This window comes from Salmo salar, chromosome ssa14, assembly GCF_905237065.1.
Source record: "Salmo salar chromosome ssa14, Ssal_v3.1, whole genome shotgun sequence".
NCBI classification, from domain to species: Eukaryota; Metazoa; Chordata; class Actinopteri; order Salmoniformes; family Salmonidae; genus Salmo; species Salmo salar.
In genome coordinates this window covers 15,492,569-15,520,198 of record NC_059455.1, presented here as the reverse complement: position 1 = coordinate 15,520,198, position 27,630 = coordinate 15,492,569, and the positions used below count along the sequence as shown (strand labels likewise).

The 27,630-nt window shown below is 44.6% G+C and overlaps 1 protein-coding gene across 6 annotated transcripts; it reads left to right on the top strand.

Annotated features, from left to right (window-relative positions):
• The first annotated feature begins 14,031 nt into the window (after positions 1-14,031).
• On the top strand, positions 14,032-26,483 carry LOC106568894 (TLC domain-containing protein 4-B). 6 transcript variants are annotated; one of them, XM_014139683.2, is made up of 9 exons: positions 14,083-14,448; positions 14,829-14,940; positions 16,697-16,764; positions 18,237-18,403; positions 18,637-18,726; positions 18,854-18,912; positions 19,016-19,110; positions 23,695-23,768; positions 24,731-26,483. In XM_014139683.2, exons 4-9 carry the CDS (start codon positions 18,249-18,251, stop codon positions 25,044-25,046), a joined length of 789 nt encoding a protein of 262 aa, XP_013995158.1. In that variant the 5' UTR covers positions 14,083-14,448; positions 14,829-14,940; positions 16,697-16,764; positions 18,237-18,248; the 3' UTR covers positions 25,047-26,483. The 6 variants fall into 6 exon arrangements, with proteins under 6 accessions (XP_013995159.1, XP_013995158.1, XP_045549923.1 ...); XM_045693967.1 differs by lacking the exon at positions 14,829-14,940; XM_014139682.2 differs by lacking the exon at positions 16,697-16,764.
• The last annotated feature ends 1,147 nt before the right edge of the window (positions 26,484-27,630 follow it).

The following is a 27,630-nucleotide window of genomic DNA, read 5'->3' as shown; positions in this document are numbered from 1 at the left end:
TCTCTCGGTCCCAGCTTTGACGCACCTGTAAAGACATCGCCTTCTGGATGGTCGCGGGGTGAACAGACAATGGCTCGGGTGGTTGTTGTCCTTGATGATCTTTTTGTCCTTCCTGTGACATCAGGTGCTGTAGGTGTCCTGGAGGGCAGGTAGTTTGCCCCTGGTGATGCGTTGTGCAGACCGCACCACCCTCTAGAGAGCCTTGCGGTTGTGGGCGATGCAGTTGCCGTGCCAGGAGGTGATGCAGCCAGACGGGTACTATGGTGGGTACTATGGTGTTGAATGCTGAGCTGTAGTCAATGAACAGCATTCTTACATAGGTATTCCTCTTGTCCAGATGACATAGGGGAGTGTGCAGTGTTATGGCGATTGCATCGCCTGTGGACCTATTGGGGCGGTAAGCAAATTGAAGTGGGTCTAGGGTGACAGGTAAAGTGGAGGTGATATGATCCTTGACTAGCATCTCAAAGCACTTCATGATGCCAGAAGTGAGTGTAACGGGGCGATAGTCATCTAGTTCAGTTACCTTTGCTTTCTTGGGTACAGGAACAATGGTGGCCATCTTGAAGCATGTGGGGACAGCAGACTGGGATAGGAAGAGATTGAATATGTCCGTAAACACACCAGCCAGCTGGTCTGCGCATGCTCTGAGGACGCGGCTAGGGATGCCGTCTGGGCCGGCAGCCTTGTGAAGTTTAACACGTATAAATGTCTTATTCCCATCTGCCAGGGAGAAGGAGAGCCCACAGTCCTTTGTAACGGGCCGCATCGGTGGCACTGTATTATCCTCAAAGAGGTTGAGCTGTAGAGCATGGAGAGTTTTTGTAATATTGTTATTATGGAACATGCAGAGAGAGATTTTTGGAATTAGTTTGGTTAAATATTATCCAGAACAAATCCAGGTTTCTGAATTAATGCTGTAAGCCAGTTGATGCTATTAGTAATTAGCGTCTTGGAATGCTGATTTATTTTGTAATGGAACATATTTATTTTGTGAGTATAAACCATAGGCTAGAGTAATCAGTAGTCATATACTTCAGCTCATGGCATAATATTGGATATTAAACCATGTTCAAATCATATTCACTTATGTAAAGGAACCTCAGGTAGCCTAATTGATGAAGGAAATCATACATACATTAGCCTATTAATCATACATGAAGCGACACATTATGTGTGTTGTTGTACTTTAATATAATATCACATAAGCTAGGTATGTCATGTAAAAATTCCTTAGCTTGCTTGAGACTACTCAAGAAAGGGTAAATACTGTATTCATCAGTGGAAAACATTTGTGTTGGTGAAAAAAAGCAAGTGAAAAACAGAAAGGGAATCCCACCATCTAGTGGTGATTGTAAACAGCTATATTTTGTATTAACTTTTATTTAACCAGGGAAAACACATTGAGACCTCAGTCTCATTTGCAAATGTGACCTGGGAACAATACAGAAAATACAATTATTGTCAGCGTGTGTAAAAGAGGCAAAGTCAGGTGCAGGAGAGTAGCGTGATGTAAACAGGCACACTTTATTAAAGTTCCAAAACGAGAGTACAACATAAATCAAATGCGCTCAAAAACACGGAACGCACGGCTGGCTGGAGATGGACACGGGTGGCCTCCCATGTCTCCTCCGTGCGCCTAAACCAGTCATCCATCGCAGTAGTCTCGGTCTGACCCTGATGCCACGGTGCCAGAACCGGCTGGTACCCCAATACGCACTGAAAGGGGTAGAGGTTAGTGGAGGAGTGGCGGAGCGAGTTCTGCGCCATTTCTGCCCAGGGCACAAACACTGCCCACTCCCCCGGCCGGTCCTGGCAATAGGACCGCAGAAACCTGCCCACATCCTGGTTGACTGTCTCTACCTGCCCGTTACTCTCGGGGTGAAAACCTGAGGTAAGGCTAATCGAGACCCCCAGACGTTCCATGAACGCCTTCCAAACTCTCGACGTGAACTGGGGACCCCGATCCGACACTATATCCTCAGGCACCCCGTAGTGCCGGAAGACGTGTGTAAACAGAGCCTCCGCAGTCTGTAGGGCCGTAGGGAGACCAGGCAGAGGGAGGAGACGACAGGACTTAGAAAAACGATCCACAACGACCAGGATTGTGGTATTTCCCTGTGAGGGAGGAAGATCCGTTAGGAAATCCACTGACAGATGTGACCAAGGTCATTGTGGAACGGGTAAGGGATGTAACTTACCTCTGGGCAGGTGTCTCGGAGCCTTACACTGGGCACACACCGAGCAGGAGGAGACATAAACACTCACGTCCTTAGCCAAAGTGGGCCACCAGTACTTCCCAGTCAGACAGCGCACCGTCCGACCAATCCCCAGATGACCAGAAGAGGGAGACGTGTGGGCCCAAGAGATCAACTGGTCACGGACAGCAGACGGAACGTACACACGCCCAACGGGACACTGGAGGGGAGCGGGCACTGTACGCAATGTCTGCTCAATGTCCGCATCCAGATCCCACACGACCGGCGCTACCAGGCAGGAGGCCGGGAGTATGGGAGTCTGATCCATGGGCCGCTCCTCTGTGTCATACAGAGGTGCGTCTGCCTTCTTATTCTGGGAACCAGGTCTGTAGGATAGGGTAAACACAAAACGGGTAAAGAACATGGCCCACCTTGCCTGACGAGGATTCAGTCTCCTCGCTTCCCGGATGTACTCCAGGTTGCGGTGGCCAGTCCAGATGAGAAAAAGGTGTTTAGCCCCCTCAAGCCAATGTCTCCACACTTTCAATGCTTTAACCACAGCCTACAACTCCCGGTCCCCCACATCATAGTTACGCTCCGCTGGGCTGAGCTTCTTCGAGAAGAAAGCACAGGGGCAGAGTTTCGGTGGCGTGCCCGAGCGTTGTGAGAGCACGGCTCCTATCCCAGTCCACCTCCACTACGAATGCCAAAGAGGGATCCGGATGGGCCAGCAGTGGAGCCAAAGTAAACAGAGCTCTTAGTTGCCCAAAAGCCCTGTCCGCCTCAGCCGACCACCGCAACTGTACAGGACCCCCCTTCAGCAGTGAGGTAATGGGCGCAGAAACCTGGCCAAAACCCCGGTAGTAATTGGCAAACCCTAAAAATCGCTGCACCTCCTTTACCGTGGTGGGAGTCAGCCAATTACACATGGCTGCAATGCGGTCACTCTCCATCTCCACCCATGATGTGGAAATGCGATACCCTAGGAAGGAGAACAGGCATTTCTCAGCCTTGACGTACAGGTCATGCTCCAACAGTCGTCCAAGTACCTTGTGCACCAAGGACACATGCTCGGCGCGTGTAGCGGAGTAAATCAGAATGCCATCGATATACACCACTACACCCTGCCCGTGCAGGTCCCTGAAAATCTTGTCTACAAAGGATTGGAAAACTGATGGAGTATTCATCAACCCGTACGGCATGACGAGATACTCATAATGCCCTGTGGTGATACTGAACGCTGTCTTCCACTCGTCTCCCTCCTGGATACGCACCAGGTTATACGCAGTCCTGAGATCCAGTTTAGTGAAGAAGAGCGCCCCATGCATTGACTTAATCGCCATGGCGATAAGAGGTAGCGGGTAACTGTACTTCACCGTGATTTGATTGAGACCTCTATAGTCAATGCACGGGCGTAAACCTCCATCCTTCTTCTCAAAAAAGAAACTTGAGGAGGCGAGTGAAGTAGAGGGCCGAATGTACCCCTGACATAGGGATTCAGAGACATATGTATCCATAGCCACCATCTCCGCTTGCGACAGGGGATACACGTGACTCCTGGGAAGTGCAGCGTCTGCCAGGAGATTTATCGCACAATCCCCCCGTCGATGAGGTGGTCATTTAGTCGCCTTCTTTTTACAGAAGGCGAGAGCCAAATCGGCATATTCTGGGGGGGGATGTGCACGGTGGAGACCTGGTCTGGACTTTCCACCGTGGTAGCACCAGCGGAAACCCCTACACACCTCCCTGAGCACTCTCGCGACCACCCCGTGAGAGCCCTCTGTTGCCAGGAAATAGTGGGGTTATGCAGAGCCAACCAAGGAAGGCCTAGTATCACAGGAAACGCAGGAGAGTCAATGAGAAAGAGACTGATTCTCTCCTCATGATTCCCCTGCATAACCATGGCCAAGGAGATGGTGGCCTCCTTGATTAGCCCGGACCCTATCTAGAGCGTGTACCAGGAAGGGTCTAACTATAGGGAAAATAGGGATCCCTAACCTAATGGCTAATGCTGTCGATAAAATTCTGGCGCCGTTTCTTCTTCTCTCCACACGGCATTTGCACACTCCAGCGCTCTTCCTGTGAGACAGGAGACGAGGGCGGCCACTCTCTCCCCTCCTGAGGGAACTGGGTGCACAGTGGCCAGGTAGAGGTCCAGTTGTAACAAGAATCCCTGGCACTGTGCTGCCGTTCCATCCTACTCCCTGGGAAGGGAGAGACGCATCCCACTGTAACTCTCTCTGGATGGAACGGATGGAGACAACCCCGGTTGTGTTGGTCGAGGCACTGGAGAGACTTCCTGTCTCTCCCAGCGGTCCATGGTCTGGACAACGCGATCCATCATGGCACCAAGATGTTGTAACATGGCCGAATGTTCCTGGACGCGCTCCTCGACTCCTCTAACCGAGGTACCTGCTCCTGCTGACTCCATTGAAGGTGTGTAATTCTGTCAGCGTGTGTAAAAGAGGCGAAGTCAGGTGCAGGAGAGTAGCGTGATGTAAACAGGCGCACTTTATTAAAGTTCCAAAACGAGAGCACAACATAAATCAAATGCGCTCATAAACACGGAACATAAAAGTAAAGCGCGTAAAAAGACACCACAGCAACATGGAACAATTACACACAAAACATGATGGGAAACAGAGGGTTAAATACAAGTAGCTTAATTGGGGAAATGAAAACCAGGTGTGTATGGAAACAAGACAAGACAAATGGATATATGAAAAATGGAGCGGCGATGGCTTGAAAGCCGGTGACGTTGATTGCCGAACGCCGCCCGAACAAGAAGAGGAGCCGACTTTGGCGGAAGTCGTGACAATTATACACAATTTAAAACACAAAATGTATTAAATTTATTAGCAAATATTATATAAACAATCAAACAAACAAACACATGTATCAATATAAAAATTCCTAGTCTTTCTTCTAAACGGACCCAGAGACAACAACACATCCAAATGAAATGTTGCTTGGAGATTATTCCACATGATTGGGGCCTGGTAGGAAAAGGCAGATTTACCCAACTCTGTGGATACACGTGGAGTCTCCATCATTAACCAATCCTGGGTTCTAGTGTAGTATTCTGAGTTTCTATATTTCAACAATGATGTTAACCTGTTATGGATAGGGGGCAGTATTTTCACGGCCGGATAAAAAACGTACCCGATTTAATCTGATTATTACTCCTGCCCAGAAACTAGAATATGCATATAATTATTAGCTTTGGATAGAAAACACTCCAAAGTTTCTAAAACTGTTTGAATGGTGTCTGTGAGTATAACAGAACTCATTTGGCAGGCCAAAACCTGAGAAGATTCCTTACAGGAAGTGCCCTCTCTGACCATTTCTTGGCCTTCTACACTCTCTTTATTGAAAACTGAGGATCTCTGCTGTAACGTGACACTTCCTACGGCTCCCATAGGCTCTCAGAAGGCGGCAAAACAGTGAATGATGCCTTTGGAGCCCCTGGCTGAAAAACAGTAGCGCATTTGGATAGTGGTCGATCAGAGAACAATGAGACTGGAGGCGCGTGCACGAGGCAACACCATGTTTTTATTCTTTCGTCTTTGAACGAAAACAACGACTCCCGGTCGGAATATTATCGCTTTTTTACGAGAAAAATGATTTTAAACAGCGTTTGACATGCTTCGAAGTACGGTAATGGAATATTTTGAATTTTTTTGTCACGAAACGCGTCGGGCGCGTAACCCTTCGTCACCCTTCGGAGAGTGTCTTAAATGCACAACAAAACGCCACTATTTGGATATAACTATGGATTATTTGGAACCAAACCAACATTTGTTATTGAAGTAGAAGTCCCGGGAGTGCATTCTGACGAAGAACAGCAAAGGTAATCCAATTTTTATTATAGTAAATCGGAGTTTGGTGAGGGCTAAACTTGGTGGGTGTCAAAATAGCTAGCCATGATGGCCAGGCTATCTACTCAGAATATTGCAAAATGTGCTTTCACCGAAAAGCTATTTTAAAATCGGACATAGCGATTGCATAAAGGAGTTCTGTATCTATAATTCTTAAAATAATTGTTATGTTTTTTGTGAACGTTTATCGTGAGTAATTTAGTAAATTCACCGGAAGTGTTCGGTGGGAATGCTAGTTCTGAACGTCACATGCTAATGTAAAAAGCTGGTTTTTGATATAAATATGAACTTGATTGAACAAAACATGCATGTATTGTATAACATAATGTCCTAGGAGTGTCATCTGATGAAGATTATCAAAGGTTAGTGCTGCATTTAGCTGTGGTTTTGGTTTTTGTGACATTATATGCTAGCTTGAAAAATGGGTGTCTGATTATTTCTGCTGACATAATCTAATGTTTTGCTTTCGCTGTAAAGCCTTTTTGAAATCGGACAGTGTGGTTAGATAAAGGAGAGTCTTGTCTTTAAAATGGTGTAAAATAGTCATATGTTTGAGAAATTGAAGTTTTGGGATTTTTGAGGAATTTGTAATTCGCGCCACGCCTATCATTGGATATTGGAGCAGGTGTTCCGCTAGCGGAACGTCTAGATGTAAGAGGTTTTAAGTAAATTGGTAGTTTATTGAGTTAGGCTTTATATACAAAAACAGAATAATGAAGTGACCTATGCGTTTTTAGTGAGGTCCAACCAACTTTATGATAAACGATGCAGTTGTGAGTGTCAAAACTGTCAGATGTAATAAAACAAAGTGCACTGTGATAAATTGTGCCCAAGGACTTCAAAACACCGCTCCTCTAGCTGGATTCATGTATATAATATCGCCATAATCTATAACAGGAATAAATGTAGAATTATCTGTTTTCTACTATTTAATGAAAGGCAAGCCCTATTCCTATAGAAGAAGCCCAAATGAATTCTTAATTTCTTGACTAACTCGTCAACATGCTTTTTAAAAGATAGCTTTTCGTCAATCCAGATGCCCAGATATTTATAGGCGGGGACACGATCAATGAGGGCACCATCTAATGTAGTTATGCACAAATCATCAGTTACATTATTACATGATTTGGTAAAAACATTTACTTGGTTTTACCAGCATTTAGTACCAACTACAGGTCAACCAAGGCTTTCTGCAAGGTAGTAAAAGCAGATTGAAGAGTCAACAGAGCCTGAGCTGCCGTAGGTGTAGTAGCATATACAAGTGTCTTCTGCATACAGATTAAAGTTACAGTTTTGTACAAATAGACCAATGCTGTTAATATAAATAGTGAAAAGAACTGGACCAAGAATCGAACCCTGTGGGACACCTTTTGTTATGTCTAGAAATCCTGATTTAACGCCATCAGTAAGTACACACTGTGATCTGTTTTTTAAATAATTCTCAAACCAGCTACAAGCAGCCCGATCTAAGCCAATCGTAGAGAGGTTCTGAATAAGTAAGGTGTGATCCACAGTGTGAATGCCTTGGACAGGTCAATGAAGAGGAAAGCACAGTGTTTCTTCGTATTTAAACAATTTATGACATAATTTAAAACCATAGAAGTAGCAGAGATGGCACTATGACCTGGTCTGAACCTTGACTGTTTTACATTCAGAAAAGATGTAGCAGTTTAAAGGGATCTAAGCTGAGTATTAATCAATGATTCCAGGATTTTTGCCAGGCAAGTGTAACGCCCTGGCCATAGAGAGGGGTTTTTTGTTCTTTATTTTGGTTAGGCCAGGGTGTTACATTGGGTGGGCGTTCTATGTTCTTTTTCTATGTTTTTTGTATTTCTTTGTTTTGGGCCGTGTGTGGCTCCCAATCAGGCACAGCTGAAGTTCATTGTGGTTGATTGGGAGTCACACATAAGTGCATGTTTTTCCGTTGGGGTTTGTGGGTAATTGTTTCTGTCATTGTGTTTCACCTGACAGGACTGTTTGGCTGTCGGTTTTTCTTGTTTTGTTTGCATAGTGTTCTTTAATAATTAAATATGATGAACACTAACTCCGCTGCGTTTTGGTCCACTCTCTCTCACGGCAGTCGTTACAGAATTACCCACCACAAAAGGACCAAGCAGCGGAGGAAGGAGCAGCACCAGGAGAGCAGCATGATGGACTCATGGACGTGGGAACAAATACTGGATGGAGAGGGACCATGGACTCAGGCTGGGGAGTATCGCCTCCCGCAGTGGGAGATCGAAGCGGCGAGAGCAGAGAGGCGATGGTATGAGGAGAGAGAGCGCAACAGGCACGAGAGGCAGCCCCAAGACGTTTTTTTGGGGGGGCACACGGGACAGTTGGCGGTGCCGAGGTTGGAACCAGAGCCAGTCGGGTTGATGTTGGAGGTGAGCGAAGGGTGGAAAGCAGAGACAGTGAAGGAGTTGATGGGGAGATTGGAGCAGAGAGAGATGAGAGACCTGCTGGTTTGGTGCATAAGGCACGGCATTCGCCCTACGGAGCGTGTCAGTGAATTGATGTCACCTGAGTCAGTTCTCCATACTCGTCCTGAGGTGCGTGCTGGCCGTCTGTTGAAGACTGTGCCTGCGCCCAGAAACAGGCCTCCTGCATGTCTTCCCAGCCCTGCACATCCTGTGCCTACGCCCAGAAACAGGCCTCCTGCATGTCTTCCCAGCCCTGCACGTCCTGTGCCTACGCCCAGAACCAGGCCTCCTGGTCTGTCCTGTGTCTCCTCCTCGGACCAGGCCTCCAGTGGATCTCCCCATCCTGGTCAGTCCTGTGCCTCCTCCTAGGACCAGGCCACCAGTGGGTCTCCCCATCCTGGTCCGTCCGGTGCCACCTCCCAGGACTAAGCTGCCAGAGTGGCCCGCCTGTTCGGAGCTGCCAGAGTGGCCCGCCTGTTCGGAGCTGCCAGAGTGGCCCGCCTGTTCGGAGCTGCCAGAGTGGCCCGCCGTGCCGGATCTGCCAGAGTGGCCCGCCGTGCCGGATCTGCCAGAGTGGCCCGCCGTGCCGGATCTGCCAGAGTGGCCCGCCTGTCCGGATCTGCCATCGCCGGGCGTAGCCATCGCCGCCCGCCAGCCGGGCGCAGCCATCGCCGGGCGCAGCCAGGGTCATCCGCCAGCCGGGCGCAGCAAGGGTCACCCGCCAGCCGGGCGCAGCCATCGCCGCCCGCCAGCCGGGCGCAGCAAGGGACACCCGCCAGCCGGGCGCAACAAGGGTCGCCCGCCAGCCGGGCGAAGTCAGGGTCGCCCACCAGACCTTCGGCGCGGCCAGGTGCGCCACCTAAGAGGGCGACGCCAAGGGTGGGGCAGAGGCCACGTCCCGTACCTGAGCCGCCGCCGTAAGAAGGCCCACCCAGACCCTCCCCTTCAGTGTCAGGTTTTGCGGCCGGAGTCCGCACCTTGGAGGGGGGGGGGGGGTACTATAACGCCCTGGCCATAGAGAGGGTTTTTTTTTTCTTTATTTTGGTTAGGCCAGGGTGTTACATTGGGTGGGCGTTCTATGTTCTTTTTCTATGTTTTTGTATTTCTTTGTTTTGGGCCGTGTGTGGCTCCCAATCAGGCACAGCTGAAGTTCGTTGTGGTTGATTGGGAGTCACACATAAGTGCATGTTTTTCCGTTGGGGTTTTGTGGGTAATTGTTTCTGTCATTGTGTTTCACCTGACAGGACTGTTTGGCTGTTGGTTTTTCTTGTTTTGTTTGCATAGTGTTCTTTAATATTTAAATATGATGAACACTAACTCCACTGTGTTTTGGTCCACTCTCTCTCACGGCAGTCGTTACAGCAAGAGAGTTTGGAAATGGGACGATAATTATTTCGATCACTCGGGTCGCCACCTTTAAGCAGAGGAAGTACATGGGCCGCCTTCCAAACTCTAGGGATAGTACTTGATATAATTGTCAAGTTAAAATATGTGTTAATGCTTCCGCAATCAATGGAGCAGAAAGCTGTAATTAGAAGGGATCGAGCATATCAGCCCCAGTTGATTATTTTTACATCAATCATAAGTAGCTGTTCCAACACATCAAAAGTAAACAGTTGCTCCAGAGAGCACAAAGATTCACTGGGGGTTGTCTGGTCCTTTATCAAGTCGACTAGCAGCTGGATAGAGGACAAGAGAGCAACTGAATATGTTGGTCATATTGTGGCATTAGCGTTCCCACAACACTGTTTACTTATATGACTGGTTCAATGACATGCTATGGGTGAATGGCATACAGTAAAGTAGTACGATACTCCACACGGTTCTTATTTCTACTTTCAAGACAACTAAAAACTTGGAAACTCCGAAACCGACCAGTGAAGGATCCTCAGAGGATGAAAGGGAGGACCATCCTCCTCAGTGAATTTCATAAAAAAATAAACATTGAAAAAATTATAATTTTTAGATTAACCTATACTAAATATAGTCACCAAATAATGAATTAAAACACACTGTTTTAAATTGGTCTACAGTAGCGTCAACAGCATTCTGTTTGGTAACACCATGGTGTAGTCGGAGGACAGCTAGCTTCCATCCTCCTCTTGCTACACTGACTTCAATACAAAACCTAGGAGGCCCTTCCATAGACTTACACAGTAATTATGACATGATGTCAGGATGTCCTCCAACCTATCAGAGTTCTTGCAGCATGAACTGACATGTTATCCACCCTATCAAAGGGTCAGAGAATGAATTTAGTACTGAAAGTATAAGCTACAGCTAGCTAGCATTGCAGTGTATAAAATGTGGTGAGTAGTTGACATAAAGAGAAAGACAATAGTTGAACTGTTTAACAAATTAATTTCTTCAAAAATGAAGCAAGAGAGAAAGAGAGATTTATATTTTTTCACTTTCACTTACTTAGCAAATGCAGCTGGCTAGTTTAGTTACTCAAACACCTGGCTCAAACAGAGGTATGCTATGTTAGCTAGCTGGCTATGACTATCCAACACAACACCGGAACTCTTCCAAGTCAAGTTAAGCTTTTGGTTTTGTTAATTTATTGCCACCGGGGCCCGCCTTGTGACTATACACTAACGTTACTTAATGGTTGTAGTGGGTTTACTCGCACATTAGTTCTGTCAGCTATGTTGACTAGGACGTTACTTTAGCTAATATGGTGACAACGATGTAGGCTGTGTGTAGCGGTTTGGCTTGGAAAGGTTTTTTTTCGCCTGGTCACATATAGCTGATGTGTTTTTCATTGAAGTCCACAAACGAAGGGAAAAGGTGAGAGGAGGAGAGTGTATTGAGGAGAGAAGGAATACAATGTGGGTGCTATGAAAGTGAACTGTGTTTATGCGTAATCAGAGTATTCATTCCGCCGATTCTGTTGAAAAACGTTTATTAAACGTAAAAATATCTGAATTTTGGACAAACTGTTGGACTAATGATTACACCCTGGATAAACTAGATGCAGGCAAGAGTGTGCAAGGCGGTATTGAATGTGCCACTGTCTGTCCATGTGTCACTGTGTGTCATCTACATTTTTCTTTCGACCTGTGTGCACCTACTGTCACGACTGTCTTGAAGAGGGAACCAAGGTGCAGCAGAGGATGTGTTCATCATTAGAGTTTTAATTCAAATAAACAAGAGAACACTACAAAATGAACAAAACGACAGCAAACAGTCCTGTGAGGAAAATACTCAAACAGAAACCATTTCCCACAAAACCCAAAGGAAAAACATGCTCCTTATGTGTGACTCCCAATCAGCAGCAACGAGCTTCAGCTGTGCCTGATTGGGAGCCACACACATGGCCCAAAACAAAGAAATACCAAAACATAGAAAAAGGAACATAGAACGCCCACTCAATGTAACACCCTGGCCTAACCAAAATAAAGAACAAAAAACCCCTCTCTATGGCCAGGGCGTTACAGTACCCCCCCCCCAAAGGTGCGGACTCCGGCCGCAAAACCTGACTCTGAAGGGGAGGGTCCGGGTGGGCCTTCTTACGGCGGCGGCTCAGGTGCGGGACGTGGCCTCTGCTCCACCCTTGACGTCGCCCTCTTTGGTGGCGCACCTGGCCGCGCCGAAGGTCTGGTGGGCGACGCTGACTGCGCCCGGCTGGCGGGTGGCGATGGCTGCGCCCGGCTGGCGGGCAACCCTGGTTGCGCCCGGCTGGCGGGCGACCCTGGTTGCGCCCGGCTGGCGACCGGCGATGGTTGCGCCCGGCTGGCGGGCGGCAATGGCTGCGCCCGGCTGGCGGGCGACCCTGGCTGCGCCCGGCTGGCGGGCGTCCCTGGCTGCTCCGACGGCACTGACCCAGGATTCACCAGGCTGGGGAGACATGATGGATGCCTGGCCCTGGGCACAAGCACAGGACTTACCAGGCTGGGGAGACATGACAGAGGCCTGGCCCTAGGCGTAGGCACAGGACTCACCGGGCTGGCGGGCGTCCCTGGCCACTTTGGCAGTTCAGGGCAGTTCAGGGCAGTCTGGCCACTCCGGCAGTTCAGGGCAGTCTGGCCACTCCGGCAGTTCAGGGCAGTCTGGCCTCTCTGGCGACTGTTGACTGGCGGGCAGCTCTGACGACTGTTGACTGGCGGGCAGCTCTGACGACTGTTGACTGGCGGGCAGCTCTGACGACTGTTGACTGGCGGGCAGCTCTGACTGCTCTGGACAGGTGAGACCCACTGGAGGCCTAGTCCTGGGAGGTGGCACAGGACGGACCAGGATGGGGAGACCCACTGGAGGCCTAGTCCTGGGAGGTGGCACAGGACGGACCAGGATGGGGAGACCCACTGGAGGCCTAGTCCGTCCTGGGAGGTGGCACAGGATGGACCAGGATGGGGAGACCCACTGGAGGCCTGGTCCGAGGAGGAGGCACAGGATAAACCGGGCTGTGGGGGAGCACTGGAGTTCTGGTACGGACACTCTTTACCCACACTCCAGGCTGAATGCCCACTTTGGCCCGGCACGGGCGGAGAGCAGGCATTGGGCGAACTGGACCCTCCCAGCGCTCTGGAGACACAGTGCGCAACGCCGGCGCAGGATAACCTGGACCGAGGAGGCGCACTGGAGACCAGACGCGCTGAGCTGGCACCATCCGCCCTGGCTCGATGCCTGCACTCGCATGGCACTTGCGGGGGGCTGGTATGTAGCGCACCGGGCTTTGAACGCACACTGGGGACAACGTGCGCTCCATAGCATAACACGGTGTCTTACCAGTACCACGCTGCTTCCGGTAAGCACGGGGAGTTGGCTTAGGTCTACCACCTGACTCCGCCAATCTCCCCGTGTGCCCCCCCCAAAAAAAATTGTGGGGCTGCCTCCCGTGTCCGTTGCGCTCCCTCTCCTCATACCAGCGCCTCTCAGCTCTCGCCGCCTCGATCTCCCACTGTGGGCGGCGATAATTCCCAGCTTGAGTCCATGGTCCTTTCCCGTCCAGGATTTCCTCCCAAGTCCATGACTCCAGATAGGCTAGTTTGTAGCAAAGTCATGATGGGTATAGGGAAAATTAGAGTATCATGTTGTAGCCTAAACCTATCGATGTGTTACATTGAACTGGGTGAATGGAATATGAATGACAGTCATCCATCATGCTGTAATAGAAATAAGGCCATGCTTATGAAAAAAATTATTGTCCTGCCTCATCATAAACGGCACTGGCCGCCACTGGAATCGACCAATAGGAATCTCAACAAAAAATAATGTATGTACATTTTAACTCCAAGTTTCCGAGTTTTCTTGAAAGCACCATATATCCACTTACAACAATCTGTTTCGTCACACAATACATACACGCACATTACTGATGTTTGAGGAAGAGCTACCGACACATGTAAAGTTGGGTATATAAAATACACTGTGAGAGCGTTTGTGTACAAGCCAATGCAATACCAGAATTGTAAAAAGTTTGGACACGTGTCAAGTGTGAGCAGGCTGAAAATGTTTGTTGCTGAATGCATTTTTTTGTTAAAGAGTTAACGGAGCCTTCCCTGTTTCTAGTCCACACTCCAGTCCAGTTGGTGGCGGTAATGCACATTAAAGTTGGTTACCAACCGCCATAAAAAATCCACCGAAGAAGAAGGAAGAAGAAGCAGAAGCGACATACAGGGAGAGGTGCGAAATGGAGGGAGGAAGATAGATATCTGACTTTAGAAGACAATAGAGACTAAAAACTATTGTTTAAAAAAAATAAGAAGTAGATTACCTCCCACATCCGGGTGCAACTATCAAACATCAGATGAATTCATCGCCTAACAGTAGTTTTCAAAACAGGCTTAGGCTAAATCTTTTCGGGGAAAAAAAGCCACAAAGAAATAGGCCTAGTCATTCCAAATATAGCTAGCTTGGATTAACTTGAGCATCATTTTTCTTTAAAATATGTAAAGGCAGCGTTGTGATTAGGCTATTTAAAAGCCATTTCATGACTATGTGAAAAACAAGGTAAGTTGACAGCGTCACTAGCTAAAGCAAACGAGTCAAAACAGGATTGTTTATATTTTCTCCTGCATGAACATATGCTGAAGTCATTCTAGTCATTTCAGCCTAAATATTTCGGGCTACCAGTTTTACGCGTTTACCTTTTAGTCAATATAAAAATCTCAGCCTAGGTGTAAAACAGTCGTCCGTATAGCGACCAACTCCTATTGTACATCTACACAGCCTGCGTTTCGATGTGGAGTCATTTTTCCTTAATATGTCGGGCAACCAGTTTTACGGGTACTCTTGTACACAGCCTGGGTTTCGACATCATGGGGGGTATTTATATATCGGGAAATGGTATTCCCCTTGAAATTCACTTGTCCTTACTCGCACTTCTGTAGCGCACGATGACGGGACGGTTATAGGGTGTCATTTCCAGTACAAGTGTTACTCCATGTAGCACCTCTACTCGGGGGAATAGCGTTGCTTAGAAACTACTACAGTGACTTGAGGGTAAGTACAGTATGCTTCTGTCAATGGTGTGCGATGTGCTTGCCTTGTGTCAATTGTCTGCCTGTCTATTGACCTATCAGTATCACACTTAAGTGACGCTACTGTCTTATGGACTGCTGTCAATACAGTATCTACCCTCATAACCTAGTACTAGAGTATACTGTACTCAGTGTCTACTGTAGAGATAATGTTGTATTGTACAGTAGTTATTCGTGCTTTAGTTTGAAAAAGTGCTGTCTACTTTATCTTAAAACAGGTAAGCTGTTCAGATTTCTGTCTGACCACAATTGAGGCTATTCCACAGTATCTTATATTTCCTCAGTCATTGGCTATTTCAGACAGGTTCACTTGTGATCAACAACTGCCTGACCCAGACACTTGAGGAGAGCTTGGCGAGGTTCCCCATGTTTCCTTTCATTTGTGGAGGAGGGTTGTGGTTTAGGGCTGTGGTGACATAAGGGGGATCTACTTGTGTCCCTGTATTTAGTTACAGACCATCAGCGATTTTAACACAGAGCCAGATGCGGTCAAAGAGTTCTTTACAAGTATGATTGGTCGGCCCACTCCTGTTAGCTAAAGGTGAGGTTTGGTTCATCCAACTGATTTTCTTAAGGGCACTAGGAATGTTTCTCACCATTTTGAGGAAACAACACTTCTAAATGGACATGTTAGTCTTAGTAGGGAGCTGAGCAGAATTTGAGTTCAACGATTGAGAACCTCGAAAAACAAGAAATACAGAAACACTTCAAGTAACTTTGAGGAATGCAGTTTGCCATACAGTTTCACTTGTCATACAGTTTCACTTCCTCCTAAAATGCCTCTCACCAAATAAATCCTTGCATAAAATATGTCCGCTCCAGCTTTAGTAATGACAGGTGAACAGAAGGTCAGGGTCATCTACTACACCCCTTCACCAAAGGATCTGATGACCACATGAGTGAGAGTGTGACTGGCCTATTTGTAAAGCAGTGGGGGAGAACATGAGATGTGGCTTTGGCTGACCCATGGACTGATTATGACCTTAACGTGATAACGCAACTAAATCAACAAATACTATGTAGGAATAGGCAAATACTCCACTGTTTCAAGGCAGCCGGTGGTAAATACATGGGTCCTGGCCCGAGGTTAGATACTGCAGAAGCAAGTGATGACATACAGTCCAACATAATTGGTACCCTTGATAAAGATGAGCAAAAAGTACTGTATAAAATAACTAATTCAAATACTGAGCTATATTGTATGCTCAAATAGTTTAAAAAAACAAACAAATAATTTTATATTAATACAGTTGTTAAGTGAAATAGATTTTGTTTAACAAGTAATACAGATAATTCTCAACAAAATTGCTGTCAATTATTGGCACCCCTGTTTTCAATATCCCCTTGCGAGGATAACGGCCCTGAGCCCTTTTTCTAAAAATGTTTTATGAGATTGGAGAACACATCGCAAGGGATCTTAGACCATTCCTCTATACAGAATCTTTCCAGATCCTTTTGTCTGTGCTTATGGACTGCCTTCTTAAATTCAAACCACAGGTTTTCAATGGGGTTCAAGTCCGGAGACTGAGATGGCCATCGCAAAATGTTGTGGTCAATTAACAATTTCTTTGTGGTTTTTGATTAGTGATTGGGGTTATTGTCTTGCTGGAAAATCCACTTGTGGCCAGTTTTCAGCTTCCTGGCAAAGGCAACCAGGTTTTTTGCTAAAATGTCCTGGTACTTGGAAGAGTTCATGATGCTGTTGACCTTTTATCAAGGGCCCGAAGACCAGTGGAAGCAAAACAGCCCCATAACGTCAAAGATCCACCATCATATTTTACAATAGGTGAGATTATTTTCTGCATATGCATCCTTCTTTTGACGCCAAACTCACCACTGGTGTGCATGGCAAAGACCTCTATTTTCGTGTCATCTGACCAGAGCACCGGTACCAATGCTGTTTAGCAAACTCCAGGTGTTTACATTTGTTGGTTGCTCTCATCAAAGGCTTTTTTTCTGGCAACCCTTAAAGAGCTTATTGGCATGGAAGATTTGGGTGACACGAAGACATAACCAAGTTCGGTAATTCTCCAACTTTGGCCACTGGATTTTTCTTTGCCTCTCAACATCTTCCTCACTGCGTGGTGCAACTGACATTTTGCGGCAAGGGAGGATGAAGAAAGCTTGCCTTGAATCACTGGGCATCTTGTTATGACATGCATTATCTGAATAATACCTACAGAGGAGTGGCTTTTATGGAGGAACTTGTGTGCGCAGAGCAGCACTATAATTAAAACACGTCTTTTTGTAATTAATGAATCCAATGTGAAAATATTTTTTTTTGTAATGCTTGTAATGTCCTCAGTAGGCTGCAGTAACCTATGCTTCAGCGGGGAGGTGCAGGTAGCCTACGCAAGCTACTGGCAAAGATTTCCAGCTAGCAAACTCACCACAGATGCTGGAATATGTTTCTGAGTGACAGAGCGAGGGCTTTGCTATGTGGTTTTAAAATGTTTTTTTTGGGGGGACTGGAAAAAAATGCTTGGAACGTAAAAAACATTATTAACCGGTTCCAATGCTTTTAAAGTAACGGTTCTGCTCCTGAACAGTATAGATCGCTTTCATTTCGGGTTCAGCTCCTCAAAAACTTTGGTTGTTTTTAGTTCTGTTCCCTGAACCGGTTCCAAACTTTTGATTTCCTCACTGAGGTTGTGAAACTGATAATGAGCTTTTAGTGTAAGAGCTGTTTGAAAAGACTGCCTCAAATGTCAGCCTCTTTTGGCAGGATTTTGTTTTGGGCTGCTTGGTTACAGGCTGTAAATTAGGTAATAGACCTGTAAGAGAGTTTCAAACAGCTATTTTAAAATGTTCCCCTCCCCACTTAGACCACTCCCAGACAGTCCTAGCAAAAGTATTGCATGAGAAATTGCTCTTTGCTAAGAAGCCCCAATATTTAAATTTTTGCTTGATATTTTTTTATATTTAAAACAATCACAGTAAGGTACTTAATTGTTACCCAGAAATGTTTTGATGTAGAGATTAAAAATGGCTGCATTTGACCTTTTTTAAGCTGGAATGAATTTTAAAAAGTTGAAAATGAATGCATATTTTATTTATAAGAATCTTTAGGGGTGCCAATAATTGACACCTATCGTTTTGAGAAACTATTACATCTCTTTCTCTGAGTGAGTGTATTAGTATAAAATATCAGTTGATGTAGTCTGACTTACTGTGCTGTATGTTTTCATATCTCACGCTCCTATTTGACACTCTACTATGAACTCACACTCCCCTGTCTGTTTTTTCTATCTCTCTCAGTAACGAGTGATCATGGAGAGCTTCTCTCCGCTGGTCCTGTCCATCGCCGCCACCAGCTTTGTGACGTTCCAGTGTCTGTTCCACTTTGTCAGCCCCTGGATCTCTGCTCAGTTCTTTCCTGGGTACCACCGTCTCAGTCCCAGACACACCATAGAGTGGAACTCCAGGTACAGCATCTGATCATCTGAGAAATTATATTATTGACTATTCAATCAAAGCTCCTATCAGAAGACCTATTGTATTATCATTTTCCCAGTTGAAGCATATTTCTGAGCGTAGACGCTTTCAAATATCGTTGTCAAGAATTGTCCATATGCGTGGAATCCCACCGCTGCCGTCAAATGTTACGTTTAAGGAAGTATGCTTTTATGAGTATTTGTCTGTTTTTTGTGTTTTCTAGAACTGTGTCTACATTGCACGCCTTGATAGTGGGGCTTTTTTGTCTCTACATATTACTTCATGATGATGCAGTCAATGAAGACCCTGTCTGGTAAGAATCTCCCTGACTACTGAGTGCTAAGTGTGCAATCCTTGGTAGAATAGTCATATTTTGTATATTTGACACCATGCTTTCTTATCATATTTTCAACATGTGCTTTGTGCTATCTTGCCAATAGGGGAGATCCGTCACTGGTGAAAATAAATGTGGCCATAACCTGTGGCTACCTCCTATCAGGTGGGTCTCCACTTCAGACATGTCTAACCGTTGTATTACTTTGCATATTCCCATGGATTATGTTGACCCATGCAGTGAGCTATCTCCCTTGTCTGTCTTGCAGATATGCTGCTCATATGTTACTATTGGCGGGCGATAGGGGACAAGTTTTTTGTAATCCACCACCTGGCAGCACTGTATGCTTACTACTATGTACTGGTGAGTTCCTTACTGACCCAGAGCAGAATGTGCAGGCAAGATGGGGAAGGGCCAAGGGTGAACACCCATGTAGTTTGATGGGTTAGAGTGGATAACAAAGGTCTGGTCAGTGATGAAATAGTAGAGTTCCACTTTAGTCAGCATTATATTTGGAACACTTTGATTTACAGTGTTGTTACTGTGTAATTGACCTATAAGTACATTGCTACAAGTGTTATTACTCAGTTTTAATAATTGCAAAAGGTGTTTTACTGCAGTATTACCCAGTAATGGAACACTGTAAATTGTTTCCCTCCCCTCTTTGGAAGGTACAGTGTAAGTAAGCAGCTACAGTTGTCAAGCACTTTTGATATGTTGCTTGTTCAATTGTATGTATGATATAAAAATCGCTAAGGATGGAGTTTAAACTAGGCATTTTGCTGACAATTTTGAGTTTTATTGAGGAAGGACACTTTGCACTGTCTTTTGTGCATGTATGAGTCAGAAGAAATATCTGGAAGCTAGTTGGAATGAAAATCATTGTTCTTTATTTGATGTACCACCGGAAGCTAGACAACAGTGTGTTTAGGTAGATAGATAGATGACGGTTCACTCTTGGTCCTGTCCTGTGTAGGTGTTCTGGGCCATCAGGTTCAGTGGCTGCTAAGACTAACGATGATGACAATTGGGACCATTTTTTGCATGGAATGTGATGGCTTGTAGTGCGGGTTTCCAGGACACATTCAGCCTAGTCCTGGACTAGAAAACATGCTCAATGGAGAGTCGCCATTGAAAGTGCTTTTTAGTCCCAGACTGGGCCTAATCTGTGTCCCAGTAAACCATCCTGTAGATTTTCTGTCTATACTGCAATGAAGCCTTCCCTTCACTCAGTCTGTAATGGTGATTGGTGCATGCTGGCTTTTTTGCTTGTTTTGACCTTTCAACCTTACAACCTATACAACTATACAAAGAAAGGGACCTCTCATATATTTCCAAATCGCCACCACCACTGGCTAATTACAGGTACCTTTTTGAGGTAATGTTAGAATGGATTGTAGAGTAAAGGTTATGAAATTGATCATGAGATTAACTTATCTGTCTTCCACATAGGTAGTCCATACATCTTTTATTTTCTCTAGAGTGTTTGTTCTCTTTTTCTATGTTGAGATGGGGGCTTTTAATTGTGCCAGTTCTCACTAGTTGCACTTCTGTTTTGTTTAGGTATGTATTTTTTTCTGTCTCTCCTCCACTAACATGTGTGATAGTGATGCACCGATATAACATTTTTGACCGATATCCGATATTTTCCTTGCCCCAAAAAACGTTACAATAACCGCTATAAAAATATTTTGCGGCCTTTTAAGCATTCTAGTCCAGTTAAATAGTTAACACACACACATGGACGCAGCGGTCTAAGGTACTGCATCTCAGTGCAAGAGGCATCACTACAGTCCCGGGTTCGAATTCAGGCTATCACATCCAGCCGTGATTGGGAGTCCCATAGGGCGGCGCACAATTGGCCCAGCGTCGTCCGGGGTAGGCCGTTATTGTAAATAAGAATTAGTTCTTAACTGACTTCCCTAGTTAAATAAAGGTTACACACACCACACTGACCAAAAAGTTATTTTGTTGGCATTTACGTATGTCCTCATTACCAGTAAAACATACGGTAATCAAACCTATTTCTTTCACTTACTTGCTGTGCTGTTTGGTTGTTCATTTGTTCAGTCGTTTCATTCTCAACCAGGATTTCTATGGAACGCTGTTTGGGTCTTTGCATGTCAAAAAAGATACACGTCAAATAACACTATTTGACGTGTCAAATAATATTGTTGACCAATCAGGACCTGAATATGATTGTATGTCACCTAATAATTTAACGCGTTCATGAATTTTGTATATAGTTATTACACTATCACTCGTATTTCATATTTCACAATGATTCATCCATACGTATGCTATGATGCTGGTACTGTTGTCTCGCGCACCTACAGTGCTGGTCATAAAAAAAGCTAGCTAGCTCATGGATGCAAACAATATTCTTCCCCCAAAACATAGCAAAACGACAATCTGTTTCAGTAGCTATAGTTAGCTAGCTACTAGAAGGATATCTTCAACCACCAACTTACCATCCTGAGACAAGGCCGAGTATAGCCCACAAAGATCTCCCCCACGGCACAAACCCAAGGGGGGGCGCCAACCCGGACAGGAAGTTCACGTCAGTGACTCAATCGACTCAAGTGACGCACCCCTCCTAGGGACGGCATGGAAGAGCACCAGTAAGCCAGTGACTCAGGCCCTGTAATAGGGTTAGAGGCAGAGAATTCCAGTGGAGAGAGGGGAACCGGCCAGGAAGAGACGGCAAGGGCGGTTTGTCTCTCCAGTGCCTTTCCGTTCACCTTCACACTCCTGGGCCAGACTACACTCAATCATAGGACCTACTGAATAGATGAGTCTTCAATAAAGACTTAAAGGTCGAGACCGAGTCTGCGTCTCTCACATGGATAGGCAGACCATTCTATAAAAATAGAGCTCTATAGGAGAAAGCCCCTGCCTCCAGCAGAACATTAGCATCGTGGCTCTTATTGCGGGACTCTGAAACAACTGTGAATTGAGCCACATTTATTGTCAACCTATGTGTATTGAACAATATTCCAGAGGAAAAACAATACTGTGTGAATGTTTTGTAGTCTGATAACTCTGAGGACGACGTTGGCAAAAAATATCTTGGGTATTGAGTAGACTGTTACCCCATTTCATTGATCCCCAATCCTTAGATAATGCTGTACAGTGCAAAATGAATGTCAATACACACAATAGGCTGACTGGGGAGGTGATTTCCCACAGTCCCGCGATAAGAGCTACAACGCTAATATTTGCGTAAACTCTTCACAGTTGTGTTCTGTGAGTGTCACCGAGTAGACTCATACCGCATTTCATTGCTTTGCATTACAACCTTCTTTAACATTATCTAGTCTAAATATGGCATGATTCCACCAATTGTAACCTGCATCACTTTCAAAGGGGTACTTTTATTTTGAAGCAAACCGCAAATTCCACTATTGTGCCTAATCCTTATTGTGGCTAGCTTCACAACACATAATCCAGTCAGGTTGAGCCTCACTAGCCAGAGGAAGCTATCTGGCTGCTTATAACGTTATCTTTGGGCAACAGGGTTAAGTAGCTGGCTAGCTATTTATTTTCATGAACTGAAGTTCAATTTCAATAGGCGAACAACAACTGGTTACCTAGCTAATACTTACTCACAAGGATTCCTAAATCATTGCTAAGAATAGTGAAAATGACTGCAGTTTCTATTGGTCATTGTTTTCAGGCTGTATTGGTGCTAGCTAGGTACCAAGCTAAAGCTAGCTAGCTACCCCAGAAGTTGCTGTCGAACAAATAATGCTTTATTACCAACGCGGTATTGTAAACATATCGTTCGTGGCCGGTGTTTGCTTGTTTGCAGACTTTTTTGTACAGCTTTGACAGTGCTACTGATAGTATTGGTGGCGCATGGCTTGCACGTGCATATTCAAAACACACAACATTCTATAATAGAACTGTGTTATTTGACGTGTCGAATTTAAAGCTTATTTAACGCATCAAATAGTGTTATTGTCAAATAGTGTTATTTGACGTGTATATTTTTTGGACACGCAAAGACCCAAACGGCGTTCCATAGTATGTCGTGAACCTAATAGCAGTGATGCTATTACTGTGTAACTCCGGTAGGGCAACATCTGAACAATAGCGTACTTGGTAACGTTAGTGTGTACCGGTGCTCGACCAGTCGCGAAAGCCAACATCACCCAAGACAGAACGGTTGATTGTCGAGGGCAATGAATTCCATTATCTTGGCGTTAATGGATTTCACCTTTGAGTTGTCTCGCTTAAATGTTCTTACTCTTTCAAATGACTGCTCGACTTGTTGACTGCTCGATCCACACAGCAGACATTGTGGGCTAGGTTAGGAATGCTGTGTTGCAGGTGTAGCACAAATGTTTACGTGGCGTCATTACTTCATGTACCTACGTTATATAGCACAACAGCTTTGACATTGGTTTTTCACATCGGCGTTAGACTAGAAATTGGGCCGATACTGATGTTGGCATTTGTTTTAGCTAATATCGGCCGATTCCGATATGTTCACCGACGTATCGTGCATCCCTAATGTGTGATCAATTAACCTAGTCTTGTGTCTCTAACATGCTGACTATACAGTACATGCAAAAAATGGCCTAAACAAAGAGCAGGCCTGTGTCAGTTGGCTAGGTACAGAAGGGGCCCCTTCCTATCTTGTCTGTAGTGGATTATGTTGTGGTACATTGAGCACATGTTGCCTAATAACAGTATGGACTTACCAGTACTTAGAGGTATGAGCATGCACTGCTGGAATGTTCACCACCACTTTTTGTACACATCTTGAAAATGTCTGTGACCCAAGTTTATTAACAGTGTCATAACCCCAGTAAGTGCACCTCGATTTTTCCTTTTTAGAGATCGTACAGTAAGTTTACGATCATGATTTATCCTGAACTCAAATATTATTGAGAGTACTTCTCTTGTCATTATTTTCTTTGCACTTTGTTCTTTCTCTTTTAGAGCATAGGAATGTTGCCTTATTTTGCTAACTTCCGTCTGGTCGCAGAGCTTTCCACTCCTTGTGTGAATCAGCGGTAGGTAACTTCACTGCCAAATGGACTCATGCACGTGTGCAAACTCGCACGCACAACATTACCTGGGAAGTAGAGGGAGCCTTGGTGCCCTGAATGTATTTGCAGAAGGGCTTTTGTCATTGGTAGTAGTGCATTTAACCATTTTAGAAAAAGTATTGACCATTTGTTTAACTACTTATAGTAAGTCAGACCAGACACACCCAGCCAAAAGCCTGTATCTGACAGCATTATTAGAGACCCATGTTTCATACTTAAACACATTTCAGTCACATTTCTAATTGTATGCTATTATCCTGATTTGAATCCAACAAAGACAAAATACAGATGCACTGTTAAAGAATTGTACTTCAAATCTTTCAAGTGCTGGGTATATGTGCCTTCAGAAAGTGTTCACACCCCTTGACTTTTTCCACATTTTGTTGTGTTCATTTTTATTTTTATCAATTTTTAATTAAAACAACAAAAAAATCACCCATTTACACACAATACCCCATAATAACAAAGTCAAAACATATATTTTTAGAAATGTTTGCAAATTTATTGAAAATGAAAGAGTAATCTCATTTACATAAGTATTGCATAAAATGTCTAAATATGTTTTCACTTTGTATTGGGTATTGTGTGTAGTTGGGTGACAGGGGGAAAAAAATCTATTTTAATCCATTTTTTATTCCGGCTGTAACCCACAAAATGTGGAATAAGTCAAGACGTAGTACAATGACTTTTACCATGTCCTCCCATCATGGTGGAGGATTGTAGCGTAGTGATACACATTTTACATAGGGCTGGTCATGGAATACTGGGGACTCTTTCTGAAGGCACTGTATATATGTGTGATGTAGGTGACCTTTCTGGAACAATGCCAGTTGATATCGATGACTCCATTACAAAGTGAGTTCATCTTCAACTCTTATCTCACTCAGTCACCATCCATAACTGTACTAACTGTATCTATCTTTCAGCTGGTTCTTTGAAGTGCTTGGTTACCCAAAAAGATCATTACCAAATATGGTCAACGGCATTGCCATGACAGCATCCTTCTTCCTGGTGAGGATAGCGGTCATGCCACTGTACTACAGCCGGATGTATGCCGTGTACGGGACGGAACCCTTCTACCGGGTGACCTTTGGTGGCCGCTGTGCCTGGATGGGCCCCAGTTTCTGTCTCGACATTATGAACGTGATGTGGATGCATAAAATGGCCCGTGGCTGCATTGGTGTTTTGCGTTCTCCTGGAAAGGTGAATGTGGAAAAGCTGCAGAATGGGAAAGTGCACTGAGGCATAGAAAAAGGCAATGATGGTGTTATTTTATTGCATGTCTGCTTCAAATGGTTCATGGACATTTTTGGATCAAATGGTTCATGGACTGGAAATGTCATGAGAGTCCTTATTATCCCGTGACCAGCCCTAGGTAAATTGCGTACCACTACACTTATCTGCCCAGAATACTTACAATTAAACAAGAGCTAAATTCCTCCACCATGATGGGAGGGGACATCGTAAAAGCCATTGGACTATGTCTCCTCTTGGTCATTACAGATAGAGAGTAAGTGAATGGACGTTGTGACATCATGGATGGAAACAGACAGACAAATACTCTTGTCTGCCGGACCCTTTGTTTCTAAATTGTTTCTGTCCACCCAAAGGTGTCTTGTGCATATTGCCAAAATGATATGAACTGACATGGACGAGAATGGAAAAAGAGCTCACATATTTTTGTCATGTTTATGAAGCTGTAAAGATGGCTCTTGCACATATATAAGATATATATATAATGAACAAAAAGAACATAATTACTTACATAATTACTAATTAAATCTGTGTTTTCACCAGCATTAGAATGTAAAAAATGTATATTGTCAGACTCCTACTGAAGTCTCTGCTCAGGAGCCTGCTCATGTTTGGAACATACAGTAGGCCTAGGAATTATCAGTCATGTGCATAAATTATCAGGGTAGATTAAGACAAACCATAGCAAACATGCCAGATTGTGTCATTTTATCTCCAGAAGTGACCTTACTGAGTGATTTATGATAACAGCCATGAAAGTGCACTTATGTCTAACGGACACACACACACAGAGTACAACTTCACACTAGCAACTTCGCAGAGTTAACAAACGATTGATCGTACTTCATTATTAACTGTTGAAACAGAGCTTCATAATGTAATGTGAAATCCCTGTTGGATTTCTGGATGAGAGTATAATGTTATTTATTGTGACATTTACAGCCATGGTAGTTTTAATATTTCATTTTTTAAAACGCATTTTAGTAATGTACTCTTCTTTGAGTAAGTGAGTGATTTATGAACTAAAATGTCCATAGCTGCTTTAAATAGTCTTCAGAAAGTTGTCAGCAGGCAACACGTGTTTGCTTGTGTCTGCTGTAGAGATGTCCTGCTCTCATGTGGAGACAATGCGGGACTGCAAACATTGTATTTTCCATTCTGTCAAGACTGAACGTACTCAAAGGGAGGGTATAGTGGGCAAGGCACATTGAGCAATATTCTTCAACAAATTAATGACGTTAACCTTGGTTTGGTGTAATTTGGTCATCACATTGTTTTGTCTATACTTATGGCAACTTTGCCCACCATTATTACCTCTGTCTGTTGTAAAAAAAAAAAACATGCTATTATGCATGCGTGTATTTTTTTATTGAATTTGAATTACATTAAATACTTTGATTCACTCACAATCATTTAAAAAAGTTATCCAGAAAACCTACACGTTTATTTACTGCAGGGGATGTTGGCACGTTTTTCTCATTGTGTGAATCTCAATTGCATACTCGCCGCGTATTCTTTCGTTCTTTAAATCCATTTGAGTAGAAGGTCAGAGGGGTGGGACCTCTGGCTTGCTCATTCAATGGGTTTTGAGAAAGTGGACGTGTGGGGAGAATGCAATTGAGATATATTTTGGGGCGGCAGGTAGCTTAGTTGTTAGAGCATTGGGCCAGTAACCGAAAGGTTGGTGGAACGAATTCCTGAGCTGACAAGGTAAAACTCTGTTGTTCTGCCCCTGAACAAGGCAGTTAACCCACTGTTCCTAGGCCGTCATTGTAAATAAGAATTTGTTCTTAACTGACTTGCCTAGTTAAATAAATAAATTCACTATATGATCCCATTTCTTTTGAAACCGGATGTGGATTTTCAGTCGGGGTTGGTAATGACATAATTTGAAAGACCTCTACCAAACCAAAGTAGACAAACATGTAACCACAGAGTTTACGGTCTTTGATGTAAGGACAAGGGAAACTATTTCACGCCACTTCGATACCAAATCATAGAGAATGATATAGGCCTCTAGTGCCCAAAAGGCCATATATGCATGGGCATAAATGTGACTTGCTTCAGGAAACTAGGCATATGTTGCACGTCACTACTTCACAGAAGAGGCATTTTGAAAGTTCTTTTTTTTATCAAAATGCTTTCTTTGGCAGAAATGCCTTCTGGAACATGTGAACTTTCATGTGCCTTAATAACAAATGTGTTTGCCATCTGTAAGTATGAATACAATTGTTAAATTACAAGCCTAGTTGCTTTAGCCACGGAAAAAGACAGGAATCTTCCCACAAGCCATTATTGGCTGAGATAATTAATGGGCTGGACATGCCGAAAGATGAGTTCGCCATGTAGCACCTTCTGTTTATAGCATGAGCTGCTTGGTAGATAATCCTTTCTACTGCAGCTATTTTGAAACATATCATGGAGAACTGTAAAAGTGTTTCTCTGGATTACATCTTCAAACTAAAGGCAACCCTGGCATCTGTGACAGAGCGGAAGAAAGATCTGATGATTCTTATGGCATTGCACACAGTCCGTGTTAACCAGAGTGACTTGACACAACAGGCCAATCAAG